Source organism: Neoarius graeffei, chromosome 12 (genome assembly GCF_027579695.1).
Source record: "Neoarius graeffei isolate fNeoGra1 chromosome 12, fNeoGra1.pri, whole genome shotgun sequence".
In the NCBI taxonomy this organism is placed as follows: domain Eukaryota; kingdom Metazoa; phylum Chordata; class Actinopteri; order Siluriformes; family Ariidae; genus Neoarius; species Neoarius graeffei.
Window position 1 is genome coordinate 77,965,578 of NC_083580.1, and position 20,346 is coordinate 77,985,923.

At 41.1% G+C, this 20,346-nt stretch overlaps 1 protein-coding gene across 2 annotated transcripts in view; it reads right to left on the minus strand.

Moving 5' to 3' along the window:
* slc25a14 (solute carrier family 25 member 14) overlaps positions 1-20,346 on the minus strand; it is a 41,939-nt gene that overhangs the window by 9,596 nt on the left and 11,997 nt on the right. For both annotated transcript variants that reach the window (XM_060936470.1, XM_060936469.1), the window contains 2 exons: positions 11,644-11,738; positions 8,151-8,236 (listed from right to left, as the gene is read on the minus strand). In XM_060936470.1, the coding sequence (XP_060792453.1) occupies positions 8,151-8,236; positions 11,644-11,738 (181 nt within the window). The remainder of the gene's footprint in view (positions 1-8,150; positions 8,237-11,643; positions 11,739-20,346) is intronic.

The following is a 20,346-nucleotide window of genomic DNA, read 5'->3' on the forward strand; positions in this document are numbered from 1 at the left end:
TGTCTGCCACACCGTGAAGCCGGGTGGGGCGGGGTGTAAAAACCCCGCCGGTGCACTTCAACTAGGTGTTAAGTTAGAGACGACGGTTTTCCACGATTGCGATAAACGGACGGAAAACATGGAATCCAGTATTCGAAACGGAATGTCCAAAAAGTTTATTTGCACAAATTAAAACTAAATACAGTGGTGCTTGAAAGTTTGTGAACCCTTTAGAATTTTCTATATTTCGGCATAAATATGACCAAAAACATCAGATTTTCACACAAGTCCTAAAAGTAGATAAAGAGAACCCAGTTAAACAAATGAGACAAAAATATTATACTTGGTCATTTATTTATTGAGGAAAATGATCCAATATTACATATCAATGAGTGGCAAAAGTATGTGAACCTCTAGGATTAGCAGTTAATTTGAAGGTGAAATTAGAGTCAGGTGTTTTCAATCAATGGGATGACAATCAGGTGTGAGTGGGCACCCTGTTTTATTTAAAGAACAGGGCTCTATCAAAGTCTGATCTTCACAACATGTCTCTGGAAGTGTATCATGGTATGAACAAAGGAGATTTCTGAGGGTCTCAGAAAAAGCGTTGCTGATGCTCATCAGGCTGGAAAAGGTTACAAAACCATCTCTAAAGAGTTTGGACTCCACCAATCCACAGTCAGACAGATTGTGTACAAATGGAGGAAATTCAAGACCATCGTTACCCTCCCCAGGAGTGGTCGACCAACAAAGATCACTCCAAGAGCAAGGCGTGTAATCGTCGGCGAGGTCACAAAGGACCCCAGGGTAACTTCTAAGCAACTGAAGGCCTCTCTCACATTGGCTAATGTTCATGAGTCCACCATCAGGAGAACACTGAACAGCAAATGGTCTGCATGGCAGGGTTGCAAGGAGAAAGCCACTGCTCTCCAAAAAGAACATTGCTGCTCGTCTGCAGTTTGCTAAAGATCACATGAACAAGCCAGAAGGCTATTGGAAAAATGTTTTGTGGATGGATGAGACCAAAATAGAACTTTTTGGTTTAAATGAGAAGTGTTATGTTTGGAGAAAGGAAAACACTGCATTCCAGCATAAGAACCTTATCCCATCTGTGAAACATGGTGGTGGTAGTATCATGGTTTGGGCCTGTTTTGCTGCATCTGGACCAGGACGGCTTGCCATCATTGATGGAACAATGAATTCTGAATTATACCAGCGAATTCTAAAGGAAAATGTCAGGACATCTGTCCATGAACTGAATCTCAAGAGAAGGTGGGTCATGCAGCAAGACAACGACCCTAAGCACACAAGTCGTTCTACCAAAGAATGGTTAAAGAAGAATAAAGTTAATGTTCTGGAATGGCCAAGTCAAAGTCCTGACTTTAATCCAATGGAAATGTTGTGGAAGGACCTGAAGCGAGCAGTTCATGTGAGGAAACCCACCAACATCCCAGAGTTGAAGCTGTTCTGTATGGAGGAACGGGCTAAAATTCCTCCAAGCCGGTGTGCAGGACTGATCAACAGTTACCGCAAACGTTTAGTTGCAGTTATTGCTGCACAAGGGGGTCACACCAGATACTGAAAGCAAAGGTTCACATACTTTTGCTACTCACAGATATGTAATATTGTATCATTTTCCTCAATAAATAAATGACCAAGTATAATATTTTTGTCTCTTTGTTTAACTGGGTTCTCTTTATCTACTTTTAGGACTTGTGTGAAAATCTGATGTTGTTTTAGGTCATATTTATGCAGAAATATAGAAAATTCTAAAGGGTTCAGAAACTCAAGCACCACTGTGAGACTTGTTAAGCCTTATTGTTAACTTGACTGCAGACTTGATTACTTATTGTTTGTCTCTGGGGGAAGAAGAGCACATGGCTCAGTGTGTCATGTAAGCAGGCGAATGAGGGATGTAATTACAGGAAGAGTGTTTATTTACAAACAGGCAAGCAAACAGATCAAAAATGTAAGAGGAAGGCAGGGTCGTGAAATGGTCAAGCAAGGAGCAAAGAGAACGGCGGAAGCAAAGACGAAATGCAGAGTCCAAATACACAAAATACAATACAGGCACAGATACAAGGCTTGGTAATGTGAGACACCAGGTACAGTGCATATACTTCAAGTCTGTGTTTCGACAGTGCTGATAAGCGCATGCTGTGATCGCACTCTAAACTGGAACAGGTACCTGGTACTGTAATTAATCCAAATGGTGATACATGCATTGGAACAATGAGTTAGAGTCTTCAAAAAAAAAAAAAAACTATCACTGTGTCACATCCACGTGCATTAGCGCTTGCAGCACGCATGGACATAACACAGTGATTTTTTTTTCTTCTGAAGACTCCGACTCATTGTCATTAAAGGCAGGGGATACGAACTTCGTTAGTTATCTGCAAAAGTTTGTCGTAAAAGTTCATTATAGCGGGGTTGCCGTGTATTTAGGAGTAAATGCAGATCGTGACACCAGACTCAATATTCAGAAAATCTCCATACAGTTACATAGAAATATATTTTCACATCCTGAACCTCTGATGCATCAGAGACCCGATTGACCCCTTCCTCCGAGATAATCAAAATGGTTTCCATGAAAAAAGGACAACAGCTAGTCACATCCTCGCCCTGCGACGAATACTTGAGAAAGCACGAAAGAACAACCTCTCTGCTGTCGTTACCTTTGTAGACTTCAAGAAAGCCTTTGATTCTATCCATCATGGAAGGATGATGAAGATCTTAAAGGCCTATGGTATTCCTCCCAACTTACTAAGAGCTATTGGTGAGATGTACTCAGGTACTCGTGCGAAGGTTGTGACACCCCATGGGGAGACTGAGGAGTTCGAAATCTGCGCTGGTGTGCTCCAGGGGGATACCTTAGCCCCATTCCTTTTTGTGATTGTCCTGGACTATGTTCTCCAAAAGGCCATAGGGGGTAAGGAGCAGGATTTGGGTTTTATTATCACACCTAGACGCTCGCGTTGAATCCCAGGCAGAGTCATCACAGATCTGGACTTCGCGGATGACATAGCCTTACTATCCAATGATTTCAATCAGGCACAGAGTCTCCTAGCACATGTTGAGGAAGAGTGCCTGCGTGTTGGTCTCCATCTAAACGCCAAGAAGACTAAGGTACTGTCCTGCAACGTGTCATCAATGTCTCTCACTACTAAGAGCGGGAATGACCTTGACGAAGTAGATGACCATAAGTATCTTGGCTGCTGGGTAAACTCGACAGAGCACGATATTAGATTCCACAAGGCCCTTGCCTGGCAAGCTCTTAACAACATGAGCAAAGTCTGGAAGGCTAGTGTCTCCCAAGAGCTGAAACGTAGGCTTTTCGTTGCCACTGTCGAATCTGTGCTGCTGTATGGTTGCGAGTGCTGGTCGCTTACTTCCACTCTTGAGCGATCAATCAATGGGTCCTACACCCGGATGCTTCGGACAGCCCTAGATGTCCACTGGCAGGACCTGGTACCAAATGAGATCTTGTACGGCGATCTCCCAAGCGTTTCAGACAAAATTGCCTGGAGGCGTTTGGGATTACCAGGCCACTGCTACAGACACGGCAACCTAGCTGGGGAGCTCATCCTGTGGGAGCCCCGACATGGGCGGAGAGGCGGGGGTAGACCGCCCTCTACCTTCGTTGACACCCTTAAGAGGGATGTTGGTGCAGCCTCTACCACAGAGCTCGCCGACTGCATGGCTGACAGGCTGGATTGGCGCGCCAGGCGTGAGACTCGGCTGCGGCCGCCGTGATGATGATGAACCTCTGAACTGAATAATCTGCCGATTAATACTTAAAGATCGGACGACAAAAAGCCATATTTCTGTGTTAAAATAACAACTGATCCATTCATGTAGAACACGTGCCCATGTGAGCTGTTACTATAGAAACAGTAACTTTCAAAAGAGCACGTTAAAAGGTGTGCATGAAAGATTAGCATAAACCCTAGCCTGGCTAACGCGACTTCAAAGCTCTCCGAGCTATTGGTCTGGCCAAGATATTAAGCCCAACCATTTCCCAGAGCCCGTGGTTGACCCGCCTCCCTGAAATGCCTCAGTTTGCTACTGGTCGAAGCCAGAAAAGGCTGTGACGAAGCTTAAACCAATCACATCACTCTTTCCTCTGACGTATGCGACGCGACGGGGCTAACTGGTGGATTAAACTCTTACCGAAGCCGGTCGGGAGCAAGGCGAAAGCGTCCTTCCTTTCAATAAATACCTCCAGGGCTGCTCTTTGCTCCGTTTTCAATGAGAACTTCCCGTTGAATGCTTTCAATACAGCATCTATACGTTATAGATGCGGAAGCGTGAATGAAGCGCTTCTGGCATAGATTCTGTAAACAATCTATGGCTTCCGGTCGCAGTTCTACTACGTCAGTGCCTTGAACACGCCTCTACCCAGGGCCGTTGGAGATGCTCAAAGTTGATTGGTTCCCGATTTTTCGGGAGCTTGGAAGAGCTGGAGATAGCTTGCCTGGCCAGACTAAGCTCGCAACAGGCCCTCGTGTTGCGTCACACTTAGGATGGGCGGGCCCAGGCTACATAAACCCGCCCAAGATTAGCCCTTGAACAGTTCAGTGGGTGTGACCATGGTTTTCCCCAAAGCGTTTTAGCGTGTCGGGCCCGATACACTTGCTCTGCCTGCCGATACGCTTAGTTGCTTTAGTTAAAATCCGATACGCTTAGATTTATACCGATACGTTAAATTTCCTACCCACAAGTAACTAGATACATAGGAGAGGGCAATTCCATGTAAATGTCAACCTCACCATGCAAAAATAAAGCAACATGTAATACATCAAAACCACTCCCAGAGATATCACCTAGGCCTGTATTTTACAGATGTGAATAAGTTGAACCAATTTGTAACCAACCTAATATGTCACTGTCAGTCTTTCTTTCTTATAATGTAAACCCCAAGCTAAAATCAACTTTGATCATGTACAATTCTATATTATTGCCACAAGCCACAGAAATGTATGCTAAAATCCACAAAACAGCAAAACAATAGCCATCCTAAATATTATTTAAGAACTTTGATAGTTTTAGCTGATATTTAGAGAGTTTTTCAAAGGGTTATGGCGGTTAAATTGCTGATTTTCTAAACATATGCCATGTCTATTTCAGACGCGTCACATCCATAACGGAATTTCGTCACATCCATAACGCTGACTTTTCCTTCCGAAACTCTGCATGAAATACAAAATATTTTAAACAAAGATTTTTTAATATTCACCTTGGACCCCTCTATCAAATGGATATCTCCATTTCGACATTAGGTTTACAATTTCACAGAGTTTGATAAAAATGTACAGTCACCCAAGAAAAGTGATACTTTTTCTGTCACATCCATAACGCATCTTTTATTGGCATTTTCTGGCATGCCCTAGATGTACTATGGGAATTGTTCTTGTTCTATCACTTCTCCAGTATGGTACAGCCTTAAAATATGCAACACCTGTTTAAATACTGGGAGACAATAAAACATGCACTGGGTCATTTGTTGCCATTTTGAGTTCAAGTGTCACGTCCATAACGCTGGAATTGCTCAGAGCAAATAACAGATCCATTTACATACTGATTGATATTTGTGTTAAACAAGCGGTCTTTTTTTCCCCCCAGTGTTTGAGTCTGTCAAAGTAATATGTCCGTGTGGTATGATGTAAACAAACTAATCTGTTGGCTACGTCAAGATCACGTGTTCAAATCGTCCAATAAAAACATCAAAAGAAAACGTCAGACATCCCGGAAGTTTCCGATTCATTATAAGCGATCTCATTGGCTGCCGATGTCGTCCCCCACCAGACGGACAAAGCCGACTGATTTTAATCAGCTAGGAGAAGACTCGCTGCACAAATTAATCCACATCAGCATGGATGGCAGCGAGACGGACTATGAAAGGGCTGCCCAACATTGGGCCAAGCAAAAGCCAAGGAGAATTAATCTGCTTTAAAGGAGTAGAAAACTTAATCCATTAGTTTGGGTTTGCAGAAAGATTATGTACTTATAAACACACTCACGAAGTGAAGTTGTCCAAATGTGTCAAATACAGCATCATTTCAAATAATAATCATAAGCAGTTTTGGCAGTGTGATGTCACTGGGATCCATTTAACAAAAGGCGGCTCCGGATTATTCTTTTGTTAAAGGCTCACCGTGACCCCACACTGCCAAATACGCTTACCATTATTATTCGCAATTATGCTACATTTGACACTTATTAACAAATTCTCTTCATGAAATGTGTTTAAAAGTACATAATCTTTCTGCACACTTAAACTGTAGAAATTAAGTTTTATTTTCCTTTTAATCTTAATCTAATCCATTGAATAAAGTGCCAAAATTTAAACTTTATAATATGCAGTTGCCTTACTTTTCTTTTCAGTGTATCTTAGTTATACATATATTACGGTAATTGCATCTGAAACATTCTAAATCATTACAGTTATAGTAATACAGCGACTTATTTTAATGTGGCAGGTCTTAGGTTCGGATCCCTTTGTGATCAACAGGAGGTCGTGATGATCGATTCTCTTCATTGGATTGCATAAGATGGAGCAAACCACTGCTCATATTTTCATGCACATTTTTGTTACAACACGACTTGATCATCGGTAATTAAGGGATCCCCGTAGATCAGACCTGGGCATTTTACGGCCCGCGGGCCGCATCCGGCCCTTTGGTTCATTCTGACCGGCCCGTGTAAGGTTAATTAGAAATTATAAAATAAACGTATTTTCTAATTTTCCCCATGCACGGACTGAATGTGCATTGCTTTTATTTTGAAGTTGTGTTCAACAAAAACGCAATGCGCGCGACATGAAATCCCACGAAACCTAATCCCGCGATAACTACTTCCGTAATTTGTCCAGACCAACCACAAACTTGTACGTCATCCTTCAAACGGTCCAGCCAATCACATCGTGTGACGTCACCAGCAGGCGCTGGAGCCCGAGCCGATCTGTAGATCTGATACCTACACCGAATCGACGTTGTTGCGAGCAGATCACAAGAAGACTTTAGCCCCCAAAATGTCCGCAAAAAGAACAAAGTTAGATGCCGAATGCAGGGCTTTCAACAAAACATGGACTGCTAAGTATTTATTTACTGAAGTCAGAGATGAAGCTGTGTGTTTAGTTTGCAGAGAGCAGATCCGAAAAACTGAAAAACACCAAATGAAGTGATTAGACTACAAATGTGGGCGTCATTATTATAATATGACGTACCTTGCTTGATATTTGGAGTAGAAAGACAATATTGTGATGTCTTTATTGTGTTTTGGGGTGAATGTGACTGGGGGAAAAAAAAAAAAAGGTACAAATTGTTCACATTTTGTTAACCATTGTTTTGGGAAATTTGATTGAATAAATGAAATTTTTTTTGTAAGGCAACCTCGTTTTTTCCATACTCTTACCAGTCTTAGCAGCTTGTAAAAACTGTTATTTACTGCTTTATATAAAGAAATACAATTAATATTATGAAGAATTTAGTTCAGCCTTTTGGTCCGGCCCTCCACAAAATTTTCTGTTTCTCATGTGGCCCCATGGAAAAAATAATTGCCCACCCCTGCCGTAGATTTTCAATCTATCGTAGACCTCAGTAATCTATAACAAAACAGTTTAACTTGCATGTTGAACTTTAAGGTGAAATTTCAAATGTGTATACATTAATACTATTTAGGTCAGAAATCATTGAAACACTGGTAAAATCTATCCTATAATCATGGATCTAAAACCTCTCAGAGACCCTGAAAATGCACCTGAGAGCATCGATTTTCAAAAAATTTTCCAGGGGAGGATCCCCCCGGACCCCCCTAGTTTCGCTTCACGCCATTGGCGCTTGCTTTCACACCATTAGCACTCAATTGTCTGTGTATTATCATGCCAGAATTTAGGGCTTTAATTTCTTTCTGGGGAAAACACTGTGACGTTTGAAGGATTCCCTTGCATGAAACTTGTGAAGCTCCGCCCCCAGCGATTTTCTCAGCGATTTAATACATTTGCTAAGGCAAAATCCTTTGGATTTTAATAAATCAGTTCAATACTAAATCAGTTCTAACCAATCAGAATCAAGGATTCAGAAGCGCTGTTGTCTGAGAGTACTTTCTCATCTCATTATCTCTAGCCGCTTTGGTTCAACCTGAAGATTAAGAAAAAAAAGTTCACGTCTTACCTTCAGCACGTCTGTGGGGTTCGCTAAAGAAGAGGATAACACTCCCGAGACAACACCACAGAACACGTTGATGACCATCGTCTCATCTGCAAACAGCAAACGCTTCAGATTCGCACAGAGAAGAGACGCAAACGAAATAAAAAGGAACAAGAAAACAAAAACCCAGAAACTCCTTCATTCCTAGAACCGACAGAATGAGTGCAGGCTGCTCCAGAATTATTAGCACCCTCTGTAAAGATCATGTTATGGGGGGGGGGGGAGGTGTTAGCTTATCTGATCCCTAGTAACTATATTATGGACATTTATTAATTGTCATAATTTTTGGCACCCTTGCACCTTGTTTTGCCAACCTAACCCCGAGACCGCTCATTTAATGATTAATGAGACTGAAATATCCAGAGTAAGAAATCTCCAGCTCCTAAAAGAATGTCGCCTGGATTCATCTTCAGCAATCATGATGAGGTTCACGTACAATCAGGGGACTGGGATGACCAGGGTAAAAGCTTAAACATGTGATGAGTGATTTTTTTTTTGGATCACTGTCTTGCTGGAAAATATGACGACACTGTACCAGCTGTAACTTCATGGCAGATGCAACCAAATATTTACTTAAAATCTGTTGGTCATGTTGTCTTTGACTGACTGATTTACGAAGTTCTACACAATTTCATTGAGTGCTTTCTTTTCCGATACTGATCCTGCGTATCAGCCAATATCAATAACCATCTGATCCATTTACACACCGGTGAAACAGGATGTCATGGATGACCCTTTAAGATTCATGAACACTTTTGGATTTTAGAAAAGTAACATCAAGGCAAAAAGTTACATGCTTTTTATTTAAAGTGCATATTCTGGACCAATTTCATGGGGTTTTTTTCCTATATGAAAGTATGTTCCTTTACACGCTCATCCAGAAGGGTAATTTTGCACAAGGCCATCTGTCTACAGCAGAAAAAAAAATAAAATAAAACGCGTCTGGAAAAATCCCAAGCGAGTCTGGAGCCAGATTCGTGACGTCACCTGCGGAAGCGCCAGCAGGCTGCGCGAGCTTTGCACGGTTTCAGTGCACAGCCTGTGTAGACCAAGCGCTCCCATTTCTCTCTCATTGTCCGGTCTTTTGGAAAACGATGAGTACTAATCCCATCAAGATTGGTGTTGCTACACCCTCCTACGATACATCTGTTAACCATTTTAATAATTACGTGATAACGTTGAAGAAATTTGCAGAAAACCACCAGGTCGTTTTCTCATAAACAAACCAGCGCTGACGTAGGATTCAGAAGGAGGCGTCCCGCATGCGACATCACGAAAATCAGTGTTTCCCGTTAAATCCAAATGCCAATTTTTTCAGAGGTGGACCAATTCGCCTCAAATGGCTTCAGTTCAACTGAATTTTTCTGGTATTGCGCAAGGTAAAATAATTGCAGAGAATGCAGAATGTTACAGATATTTGACCAAAGTTTAATATAAAATAGGAGAATTACATTGATCTTGCTCCTGAATTTACCCGTGATATGCACTTTAAGAGATTTCAATAATGGTGACGTTTCATGTTGCCACCTAGTGGTGGAACCGACTCACTGCAGTCTGCAAGACTATTTTTGTGAGCGTTTTTTGTTTTGGTTGATGCATAATTTGTAAATTATTTAAGTCAAGAAGTTAACAAGATTCACAAATGAACACTAAATAAAACTGACTTCAATTAAAGTTTATTAACCAGGGATTTTTTTAAAATCCAATTCCAATCTTTGCCATTTGTTGCAGGACCCTGATTTCTGATTTTTTTTCCCCCCATTATCAGCCCGATCCTGATCCCAGGTATCATATCGGTGCCAGCTTTATGCGAGACAACTTTTCGTTAAAGCCAAAGTCATGTCAACTGATCAGAGCAGATATACACTCAACCCATCAACAATCGGAGCAAAATAAAACCCAATAAAAAGGAAACTTTCTATCATCTAATGAAGTTTGAGTACAAACTAGAGGTCTGCGCGGGACAGGATTTTCAGTCCCGCTCCCGCAAAGAATTATGATTTTCAGTCCCTCTCCCGCCCGCGCCTGCCATATTTTGTCCCGCTCCCGCCCGCAAATCCCGCATGATGCAGATGTTCGCGTTATTTCTCACGAAAGTTCTTGTCATTGGCTTGGGGAATTAAACATGCTGAGATTAGCTGAGCTCTCCACTGACCGATCCTTCATTTATTGTAAGTTTATTGTTTAGACTCTGACATTCTGCTGACACATTCCAAGTTGAGCGCTGCATGCGCTCATGATTGACAGCTCTCGCTTTGATTGACAGCTCTCGCTTTGATTGACAGCTCTCGCTTTGCGCACTCGCACTCCCACTTCCGACTCTGTGGCGTTATGATTCCAACCGCGATTTCATTCTCCTCTCATATGAAGTGCTGCGCAACCACAACCAGCTCCTCAGATTATACACTGTCTATTTCTCGCTTTAAATTGAACAATCTGTGCGATACACAGTCCTTTTTAATACTAGTTAATACTTTTTAATACTTAGGACTAATACTCTTGACTTAACGGTAAATGTACCTCTTTTTAAAGCAGCACTTACTTCTGAAGCACTGTGAGCTTCACTAGAGGAGCTCTGCTCTTCTGCCATGATCGGAGATCTCAAACACGGAAGAGCGGAAAGGAATCGGAAACGTACGCGAGATTAGACCACATCCGCAAATTTAGGCATCTTAAAATGTTTTTATTAATGCCAAATAAAATATCCAGCACAAATTATATATGATAGACATAAATTAATAATTTATAAATTTTATTTTAAACACGTTTTTAGTTAGCGGGACTGCAGCTTATCACCTCTCCCGCCCGCTCCCGCATTGTGCACTCCCCCTCCCGCCCGTGCCCGCAATGAGCTTTCAAAATCTATCCCGCGCCGCACTGCTTTACGTTGGGTCCTGCAGGTCCCGCGGGAGTGCAGGGCTCTAGTACAAACGTATGGAGGATTCTGACTAGCCAGAGCAGACCTTCTGGGGAAGGAAGGGGAAAGGGAAAAAAAAAAAAGTATCTTCATGGACTGAACCACATGATACAGGTTCTAGAAATATACAAACAAACAAAACACAGGACGAGTGAAAATCTTTCCGCATCTCGTTTTTGTGAATCTTGTTAACTATTATGCAACAAAAACAAACACGCTCACAAAAATAGCTTTGCGGACTGCAGTGAACCAGTTCCACCACTAGATGGCAATACAGAGCAACAAACTCGAGGTGATGAATTCAGCTACACACAAAAATGTGCTAACATCAGTAAGATAAAAATGTGATGCTGTAACCACGCCTCTTTCCAAAACAACCACGGGTAAACGCATCACTTATATACACACACGCACACCACTTTAGCCGTTATCTAAAAGTAGTAATATTCACACACACACACACCATGATCGTGTTACACCGATTCAACCGGCACGTCGGATGAAATTACCGAGGCACAGAGAACAGATTTCTGTACTCACCTTCAGGACGGCTCACAAACAACTTCTTCAGCGTGTTGTACGTCCCGATTTTAATCGTCCCGTACGAGGCTTGCCTTAGTAGCGCCGGCGAAATCCTTCAACACAGAAAGTCAACACTGTTAGCTTCCATCAAGCTTTAAGACGTCACTTTCAGAGAAGTGATGTTTAAATTAACACACAGTCTTATTAACAAAAAACGAAAAATTTCCCCGTCCATCACTCACCGTCTCAAATCGCAGACGTATGTGCTATTCAAGACTGTTACTGAATACCAAGACGAAGCGATTTTCTTGTTACAGTTTGCGTTTTCATTTTTAAAAACATCTCCTGTCACCTTTAAACTTGGAGAAAGCACTGTTTTGCATGACAGTCTTCTGGATTTGGGATTCAGGTCAGAGTTTGTAGTTTGAGACGCAGATCATGACGACGGCGGAACATTTAGAAGAGAAACGGAGCTCGTCAGAGTGTAACATCGCGGCGTGTGTTTGACTTGGAAACCTGACACGTTAGCATCCATTTATTTATTAATTTAGCTAGTTAGATAAATTAAATTATACAAATAAAAAAGTGTAGCATTCCGTTCCAATTATATGGAGTCGATCAAGTCGAGGTTTGCATTCGTCAGTCTTCTTTTGCATAAATTTACACAGAATCAAAGTAGTGCATGAACAGGATACAAATGTTTTTCCACGTGTACAACCCCGATTCCAAAAAAGTTGGGACAAAGTACAAATTGTAAATAAAAACGGAATGCAATGATGTGGAAGTTTCAAAATTCCATATTTTATTCAGAATAGAGCATAGATGACATATCAAATGTTTAAACTGAGAAAATGTATCATTTAAAGAGAAAAATTAGGTGATTTTAAATTTCATGACAACAACACATCTCAAAAAAGTTGGGACAAGGCCATGTTTCCCACTGTGAGACATCCCCTTTTCTCTTTACAACAGTCTGTAAACGTCTGGGGACTGAGGAGACAAGTTGCTCAAGTTTAGGGATAGGAATGTTAACCCATTCTTGTCTAATGTAGGATTCTAGTTGCTCAACTGTCTTAGGTCTTTTTTGCCGTATCTTCCGTTTTATGATGCGCCAAATGTTTTCTATGGGTGAAAGATCTGGACTGCAGGCTGGCCAGTTCAGTACCCGGACCCTTCTTCTACGCAGCCATGATGCTGTAATTGATGCAGTATGTGGTTTGGCATTGTCATGTTGGAAAATGCAAGGTCTTCCTTGAAAGAGACGTCGTCTGGATGGGAGCATATGTTGCTCTAGAACCTGGATATACCTTTCAGCATTGATGGTGTCTTTCCAGATGTGTAAGCTGCCCATGCCACACGCACTAATGCAACCCCATACCATCAGAGATGCAGGCTTCTGAACTGAGCGCTGATAACAACTTGGGTCGTCCTTCTCCTCTTTAGTCCAAATGACACGGCGTCCCTGATTTCCATAAAGAACTTCAAATTTTGATTCGTCTGACCACAGAACAGTTTTCCACTTTGCCACAGTCCATTTTAAATGAGCCTTGGCCCAGAGAAGACGTCTGCGCTTCTGGATCATGTTTAGATACGGCTTCTTCTTTGAACTATAGAGTTTTAGCTGGCAACGGCGGATGGCACGGTGAATTGTGTTCACAGATAATGTTCTCTGGAAATATTCCTGAGCCCATTTTGTGATTTCCAATACAGAAGCATGCCTGTATGTGATGCAGTGCCATCTAAGGGCCCGAAGATCACGGGCACCCGGTATGGTTTTCCGGCCTTGACCCTTACGCACAGAGATTCTTCCAGATTCTCTGAATCTTTTGATGATATTATGCACTGTAGATAATGATATGTTCAAACTCTTTGCAATTTTACACTGTCGAACTCCTTTCTGATATTGCTCCACTATTTGTCGGTGCAGAATTAGGGGGATTGGTGATCCTCTTCCCATCTTTACTTCTGAGAGCCGCTGCCACTCCAAGATGCTCTTTTTATACCCAGTCATGTTAATGACCTATTGCCAATTGACCTAATGAGTTGCAATTTGGTCCTCCAGCTGTTCCTTTTTTGTCCCTTTAACTTTTCCAGCCTCTTATTGCCCCTGTCCCAACTTTTTTGAGATGTGTTGCTGTCATGAAATTTCAAATGAGCCAATATTTGGCATGAAATTTCAAAATGAGCCAATATTTGGCATGAAATTTCAAAATGTCTCACTTTCGACATTTGATATGTTGTCTATGTTCTATTGTGAATACAATATAAGTTTTTGAGATTTGTAAATTATTGCATTCTGTTTTTATTTACAAATTGTACTTTATCCCAACTTTTTTGGAATCGGGGTTGTATATATTTTCTCATAAGTAGCACTTTTTTTCCCAGCGAGTGTGTGTGTTATAATTGTTTATTGTGCCATTTCTGGCTGTGATGTTTTTACACTCTGGTTCGCGCTACATGATGTTTGGATTGCGTCACACTCTTTGGGGCACTTTTTGATGGTCAAAGAAATTCGTCATATTTCCTGATGCATCAGTCTTCCTTTTGTATGTTCTGCAAACAACCGTTGTTTGCATTGCTTGCATTGTTGTTTGCATTGTTACTGTTTGTTGTGATACCAGAACGTCAAGGACGTAGGAGCTCATCTGGCCTGCCATCAAAACCACCGTGACGACCAGAACATCAAACAGAACTGAAATGTGACGATGTGAGAGAGAGAGAGAGAGAGAGAGAGGACCAACCTCCATGACAAACTGTTTACAACAGGAACATCAACAAAAGGATTACACTTTGTTCCCCGAGGGAAGATCAGCCCAAAACATCAAACAGAACTGAATCTGCATGAGAAATAACAGACACACAATTCTATTTAGAAGAAAATGTGTCAAAGGGGAACTGAAGGCAAATTTATCATCAAAATTATCTCTCTCATTTTATTAAATATACGGCATTTTTTCACTCAGGGTCCACATTTGGAGAAGTAAGATGTTATGCAGGTGTATTTTAAAAAAAAAAGTCAAGTTTCTTGTATTAAACTTATATGTTTACATTAGTTTCATCAGATCACCACAGAGAACACTTTTTAAATTGTTTCCATGTTGATTCTTTCATTTTTTTTTATGCCTTTTTGGCCCATTTTAGGGCTGTTTTGGCATGTTGTACTGTTCCGCTGTACATTGGACTACTGTATATAACATCATACAAAATCCCACATTTCTAGTGCATTTTGTGCTACAAGATTGATATGAAATGATAATGTACCGTAGTATCTCTGCTTAATTTAATATATGCATATAAAGGAGGAGTCATTTATCACCTGGCAAAAATTTTGCAGTTCTTTAAAGGAAGTCCACCGTACTTCCATAATGAAATATGCTCTTATCTGAATTGAGACGAGCTGCTCCGTACCTCTCCGAGCTTTGCACGACCTCCCAGTCAGTCAGACGCGCTGTCACTCCTGTTAGCAATGTAGCTAGGCTCAGTATGGCCAATAGTATTTTTTGGGGCTGTAGTTAGATGCGACCAAACTCTTCCGCGTTTTTCCTGTTTACATAGGTTTATATGACCAGTGACATGAAACAAGTTCAGTTACACAAATTGAAATGTAGCGATTTTCTATGCTATGGAAAGTCCGCACTATAATGACAGGCGTACTAACACCTTCTGCGCGCTTCGGCAGCGCATTGATATCTGAGCTCCGTATCAATGCGCTACCGAAGCGCGCAGAAGGTGTTAGTACGCCTGTCATTATAGTGCGGACTTTCCATAGCACAGAAAATCGCCACATTTCAATTTGTGTAACTGAACTTGTTTCATATCACTGGTCATATAAACCTATGTAAACAGGAAAAACGCGGAAGAGTTTGGTCGCATCTAACTACAGCCCCAAAAAATACTATTGGCCATACTGAGCCTAGCTACATTGCTAACAGGAGTGACAGCGCGTCTGACTGCGTCTGACTGACTGGGAGGTCGCGCAAAGCTCGGACAGGTACGGAGCAGCTCGTCTCAATTCAGATAAGAGCATATTTCATTATGGAAGTACGGTGGACTGTTCCTTTAATAATGTGTCCATCGTTATGCCAAATGACATTTTTGGTCAGTGTTCTCAAAAAGGAACCCAGAAATTCAGTCACTGATTCTTTTAATGGTATCCATTTTGGTAGTTTCAATCTCTATACATGTCAGAATAACACACAGAAAAAAAAAAAAAATACGTGTTGACTGTAAGGCACAGACACCATTGAAAATGTTCACTGGGATAATGGAAAAAGCCATGTAGTCTCCGTACAGGGCTGTGAAATAGAAATGACAAAATCCAAGGAAACAATTTTAGCAGGGGGTCTGGGGGGAGCAGCCCCCCAGGAGCCAGGGCCCCAGAAGCTCAACAGATTTTGTGTATATTGATAGATTTGAAGCATCTCCTGAAAGCAAATATTTTCTCAACCATGCCATTTAATTTGAACTGTTTATCATCATTATTATTATAAATTGAATATATAAAATGTGAACAAGATGGTCTACCTGGTAATCTATAGTTCGACAGCTTCAATTTCACCAATTCCGCATATTTTTTTCCTTTAACATGGTCAACCAAACGCATTCTTCCACCAGAACCGTACTTCACATCCTGATGGCACAAGATGCAGTAAGCTTTCCCCGGTTCTTTTATCTTCCGTATGTGCTCATTCACTACCGACTTTAAACTCCAGCCATCGCCAATTCCATGGATTTTTGATGCCGTTTTCCTTGTCAAATGTTTTTGACATCGTCAGTCTCACCGTCCTCCCTCTGAACGATGTCCCTCCGTGACACAGACATACCGCGAAATTCTCCTTTTCAAAACCGTTGATATCGAAAGCATGTTTAAAGAGCACAAGATTCGCGCCGTGGTTTGTAAGCATGGCGCAAATGCCGTAAACCGGTCTGTCATTGTCGCAAAAGAAACCTCCCCCATTTTTATTGCAAAATTAGATGATTTACTAAAATGATATTTTTGGCGGCCAAATTCAGGGAATTCCGCGGATTTTTCACAGCCCTGCCGTAGCCCTCTCTAAACTCAGGGTTAAAGAATTTATAATTACCATGAGAGGTAAAGGTATAAAAATGCCTTTAGTCATTACAGACTTAAAGTAATTGCACTGAGTAGCGGTTTAATTGAGAAACGTAGTCTCCGTAGCCCCCAATTCTTCGTTAGAAAAGATATTCGATTCTGTGCTCACTGCCATACAAATTGCATTTCATAATATTTCCAATAAAATATATCTAGGGTGGCACGGTGGTGTAGTGGTTAGCGCTGTCGCCTCACAGCAAGAAGGTCCTGGGTTCGAGCCCCGTGGCCGGCGAGGGCCTTTCTGTGCGGAGTTTGCATGTTCTCCCCGTGTCCGCGTGGGTTTCCTCCGGGTGCTCCGGTTTCCCCCACAGTCCAAAGACATGCAGGTTAGGTTAACTGGTGACTCTAAATTGAGCGTAGGTGTGAATGTGAGTGTGAATGGTTGTCTGTGTCTATGTGTCAGCCCTGTGATGACCTGGCGACTTGTCCAGGGTGAACCCCGCCTTTCGCCCGTAGTCAGCTGGGATAGGCTCCAGCTTGCCTGCGACCCTGTAGAACAGGATAAAGCGGCTAGAGATAATGAGATGAGAAAATATAACTAGTCATACCTTTAAATCTTTTTTTTTTTTTTATTCTGTGGAAAAAAATATACCCTGGTGTAGTCTCTGTAGCCCCCACCAATTCACCGAAACGGTCATCTTGATCAGCAGGCCATATCTTCTGAATCAGATGAGGATACCTCATGAAATTTTCACACTGTAATATTAAGATATGTGGAAACAAAATGCACTGAAAACTCATCTCATTATCTGTAGCCGCTTTATCCTGTTCTACAGGGTCGCAGGCAAGCTGGAGCCTATCCCAGCTGACTACGGGCAAAAGGCGGGGTACACCCTGGACAAGTCGCCAGGTCATCACAGGGCTGACACATAGACACAGACAACCAATCACACTCACATTCACACCTACGGTCAATTTAGAGTCACCAGTTAACCTAACCTGCATGTCTTTGGACTGTGGGGGAAACCGGAGCACCCGGAGGAAACCCACGCGGACACGGGGAGAACATGCAAACTCCGCACAGAAAGGCCCTCGCCGGCCACGGGGCTCGAACCCGGACCTTCTTGCTGTGAGGCGACAGCGCTAACCACTACACCACCGTGCCGCCCCAATCTGGAAACTAAAATGTCAAAAAAATGACCATTTTGGAACAGAAATGTGGACCCTGAGTGAAAAAATGCCAGTAGGAATTGCACAAGACATTGCACAGTATATCTACCTCTATATTTGCACAGTTTTGTTTGCCTCTCCTTTTTTTTTTTTAAATGTTATCTTCATTTTTCACTCTACCTTTATATTTTGCATTCCATATGCACTTTATATTTTATATTTCATATTATATATATATATATATATATATATATATATATATATATATATATATATATATATAATGAGTGATTCCACGCTTATGGGTACTGAAATGGGGACATGAACTTATTCACCTAAAACCATTTCTTTTTTTACCATCAGGTCACAAAACATGTAATCTTTAATGAATGATATGTTAAAAGATAACTTTAATTTTCTGAGATGTAATAAAAACATATTTATATGCCAAAGTCAAGCCTATGAGTTCCAAAATGATGTCTGTTACATTACTTCTGTTACGATTGTCCATCTCGCGTCTGTTACAAATTAATTACAATCTAGCTCTATACCATGTTAATCTTATTGAAAGAATGTGTATGTTTATTCTACTACACATGTTTATTAATTATATTTGCTAAAACATCACCTTCCTATGTTTCAAAAAGTAATTCTACATTGTTAAAATTGAGAATCTATATGTCCACAACACTTCTGTTACGTTCTGACTTTGGCATATAAATATGTTTTTATTACACCTCAGAAAATTAAAGTTATCTTTTAACATATCATTCATTAAAGATTACATGTTTTGTGACCTGATGGTAAAAAAAGAAATGGTTTTAGGTGAATAAGTTCATGTCCCCATTTCAGTACCCATAAGCGTGGAATCACTCATATATATATATTTCTTTTTATATTGGTAAGCGTAGTTTGGTCGGGCAATTGCAAAATAAGAATTTCATTACCCAATAATAAACCGCTGTGTCTGTTATTGTGTATATGACAAATAAAAATCTTGAGTTCTTGATTTTTGATCGCTATTTGGTCACTGCAAATGCGTCCGTCATCCATCCGTCGTCCACAATTCAGTTAAATCGCATCTCCTCCGTCAGTTCTCCACGGATTTCCGTTCTGATTGTTTTGTTTGAAAGAACTCGTCACGCTGCAGAAAACTCGGTCATTGTTTTGTCAAATATTTTGCTAACGAGTTACTAATTAGGCCAAATTAACAAATTTTCCAAGCCTCTCACTAGAATTGTACCGGTATCTCTTGTCTGATTTCTCATCCGATTCCAGTTCTGATCGATGTTTTAGGTCGATCTTCCGTCGAGGAACAAAACTTGTTTGTTTGTTGATTTTCCTGTTTACACCTGTGTTTATTTTCAGTGAAATCGTATCAGTTCTCCTCTCTCAGTTCTGATTGTTTTATTTGAAAGAACTCGACCTCCTGCACAACACGACTTGATCATTGTATTGTCAATTTTTTGTGGACAAATTAGTCATTAGGTCAACTAAACACATTTTATTCTGATTAGAATTGTATCTCCTCTCTCTATTATGCGAATTCAGCTCTGATCGATGTTTGTTTTGGGCTGGTCTTCGCTCAGGAAACAAATTGTAGTCGTTTTGTTGATGTTCCTGTTGTAAACAGTTTGTCGTGGAGGTTGGTCCTCTCTCTCTCTCTCTCTCTCTCTCTCTCTCACATCGTCACATTTCAGTTCTGTTTGATGTTTTGGTCGTCATGGTGGTTTTGACGGCAGGTCAGATGAGCGACTACGCCCTTGACATTCTGGTCTTCATTTGTTTAAGAATTGTAACTCGGCTCGGTTGTAAGTCAACTGCAGCCATTTCCATTTCTGTTATTTATCACAAGGAAAGCAGGAGATTGAGGACTCAAGGACGAGAACCTCAGCCAACGCAGGAAAGGCTTGGACCTGGAAACGGTATTATCAGAAGGTCGAGACGTCACGTCTTAACAAGGGCTGTAATGGTCATGTGTCCATGAACTTTTTTTTTTCCTCTGTACACCACGACAATGGATTTGAAATGAAGCCATCACTTTCAGCTTTAATTCAAGACATTTAATAAAAATATAATCTCATTAACCGTTTAGGTATAACAGCTTTTTTTTTTTTTTTACATAGTCCCTTCATTTTCATACGCACAAAAATCAAGTCAGTTTATTTGTATAGCGCTTTTAAAGGAGAACTGAAGGCAAATTTTTTATGATCAAAATTCTATTTTATCTCATTTTATTAAGCATTTTTGATCGCTATTTTGTCGCTGCTATAGCAAGTTCTGAGTGTTTGAAATATGCTCTGTAATATATCAGTCCATATGTCAAAGCAACGGCCGTAAACGAGATTCGTTGAGACCTGTGCGAGACATCGTAGGACGGAAGTAAAACGTACAGCGGAAATCAAAGTGACCGACATCTGCCAACGTTGTCAAAAAGACACACGCGTCCTTTTTCGAATGCTGACGTAATCAAGCCGGAAGTTTTCCGTGTCCGAAAT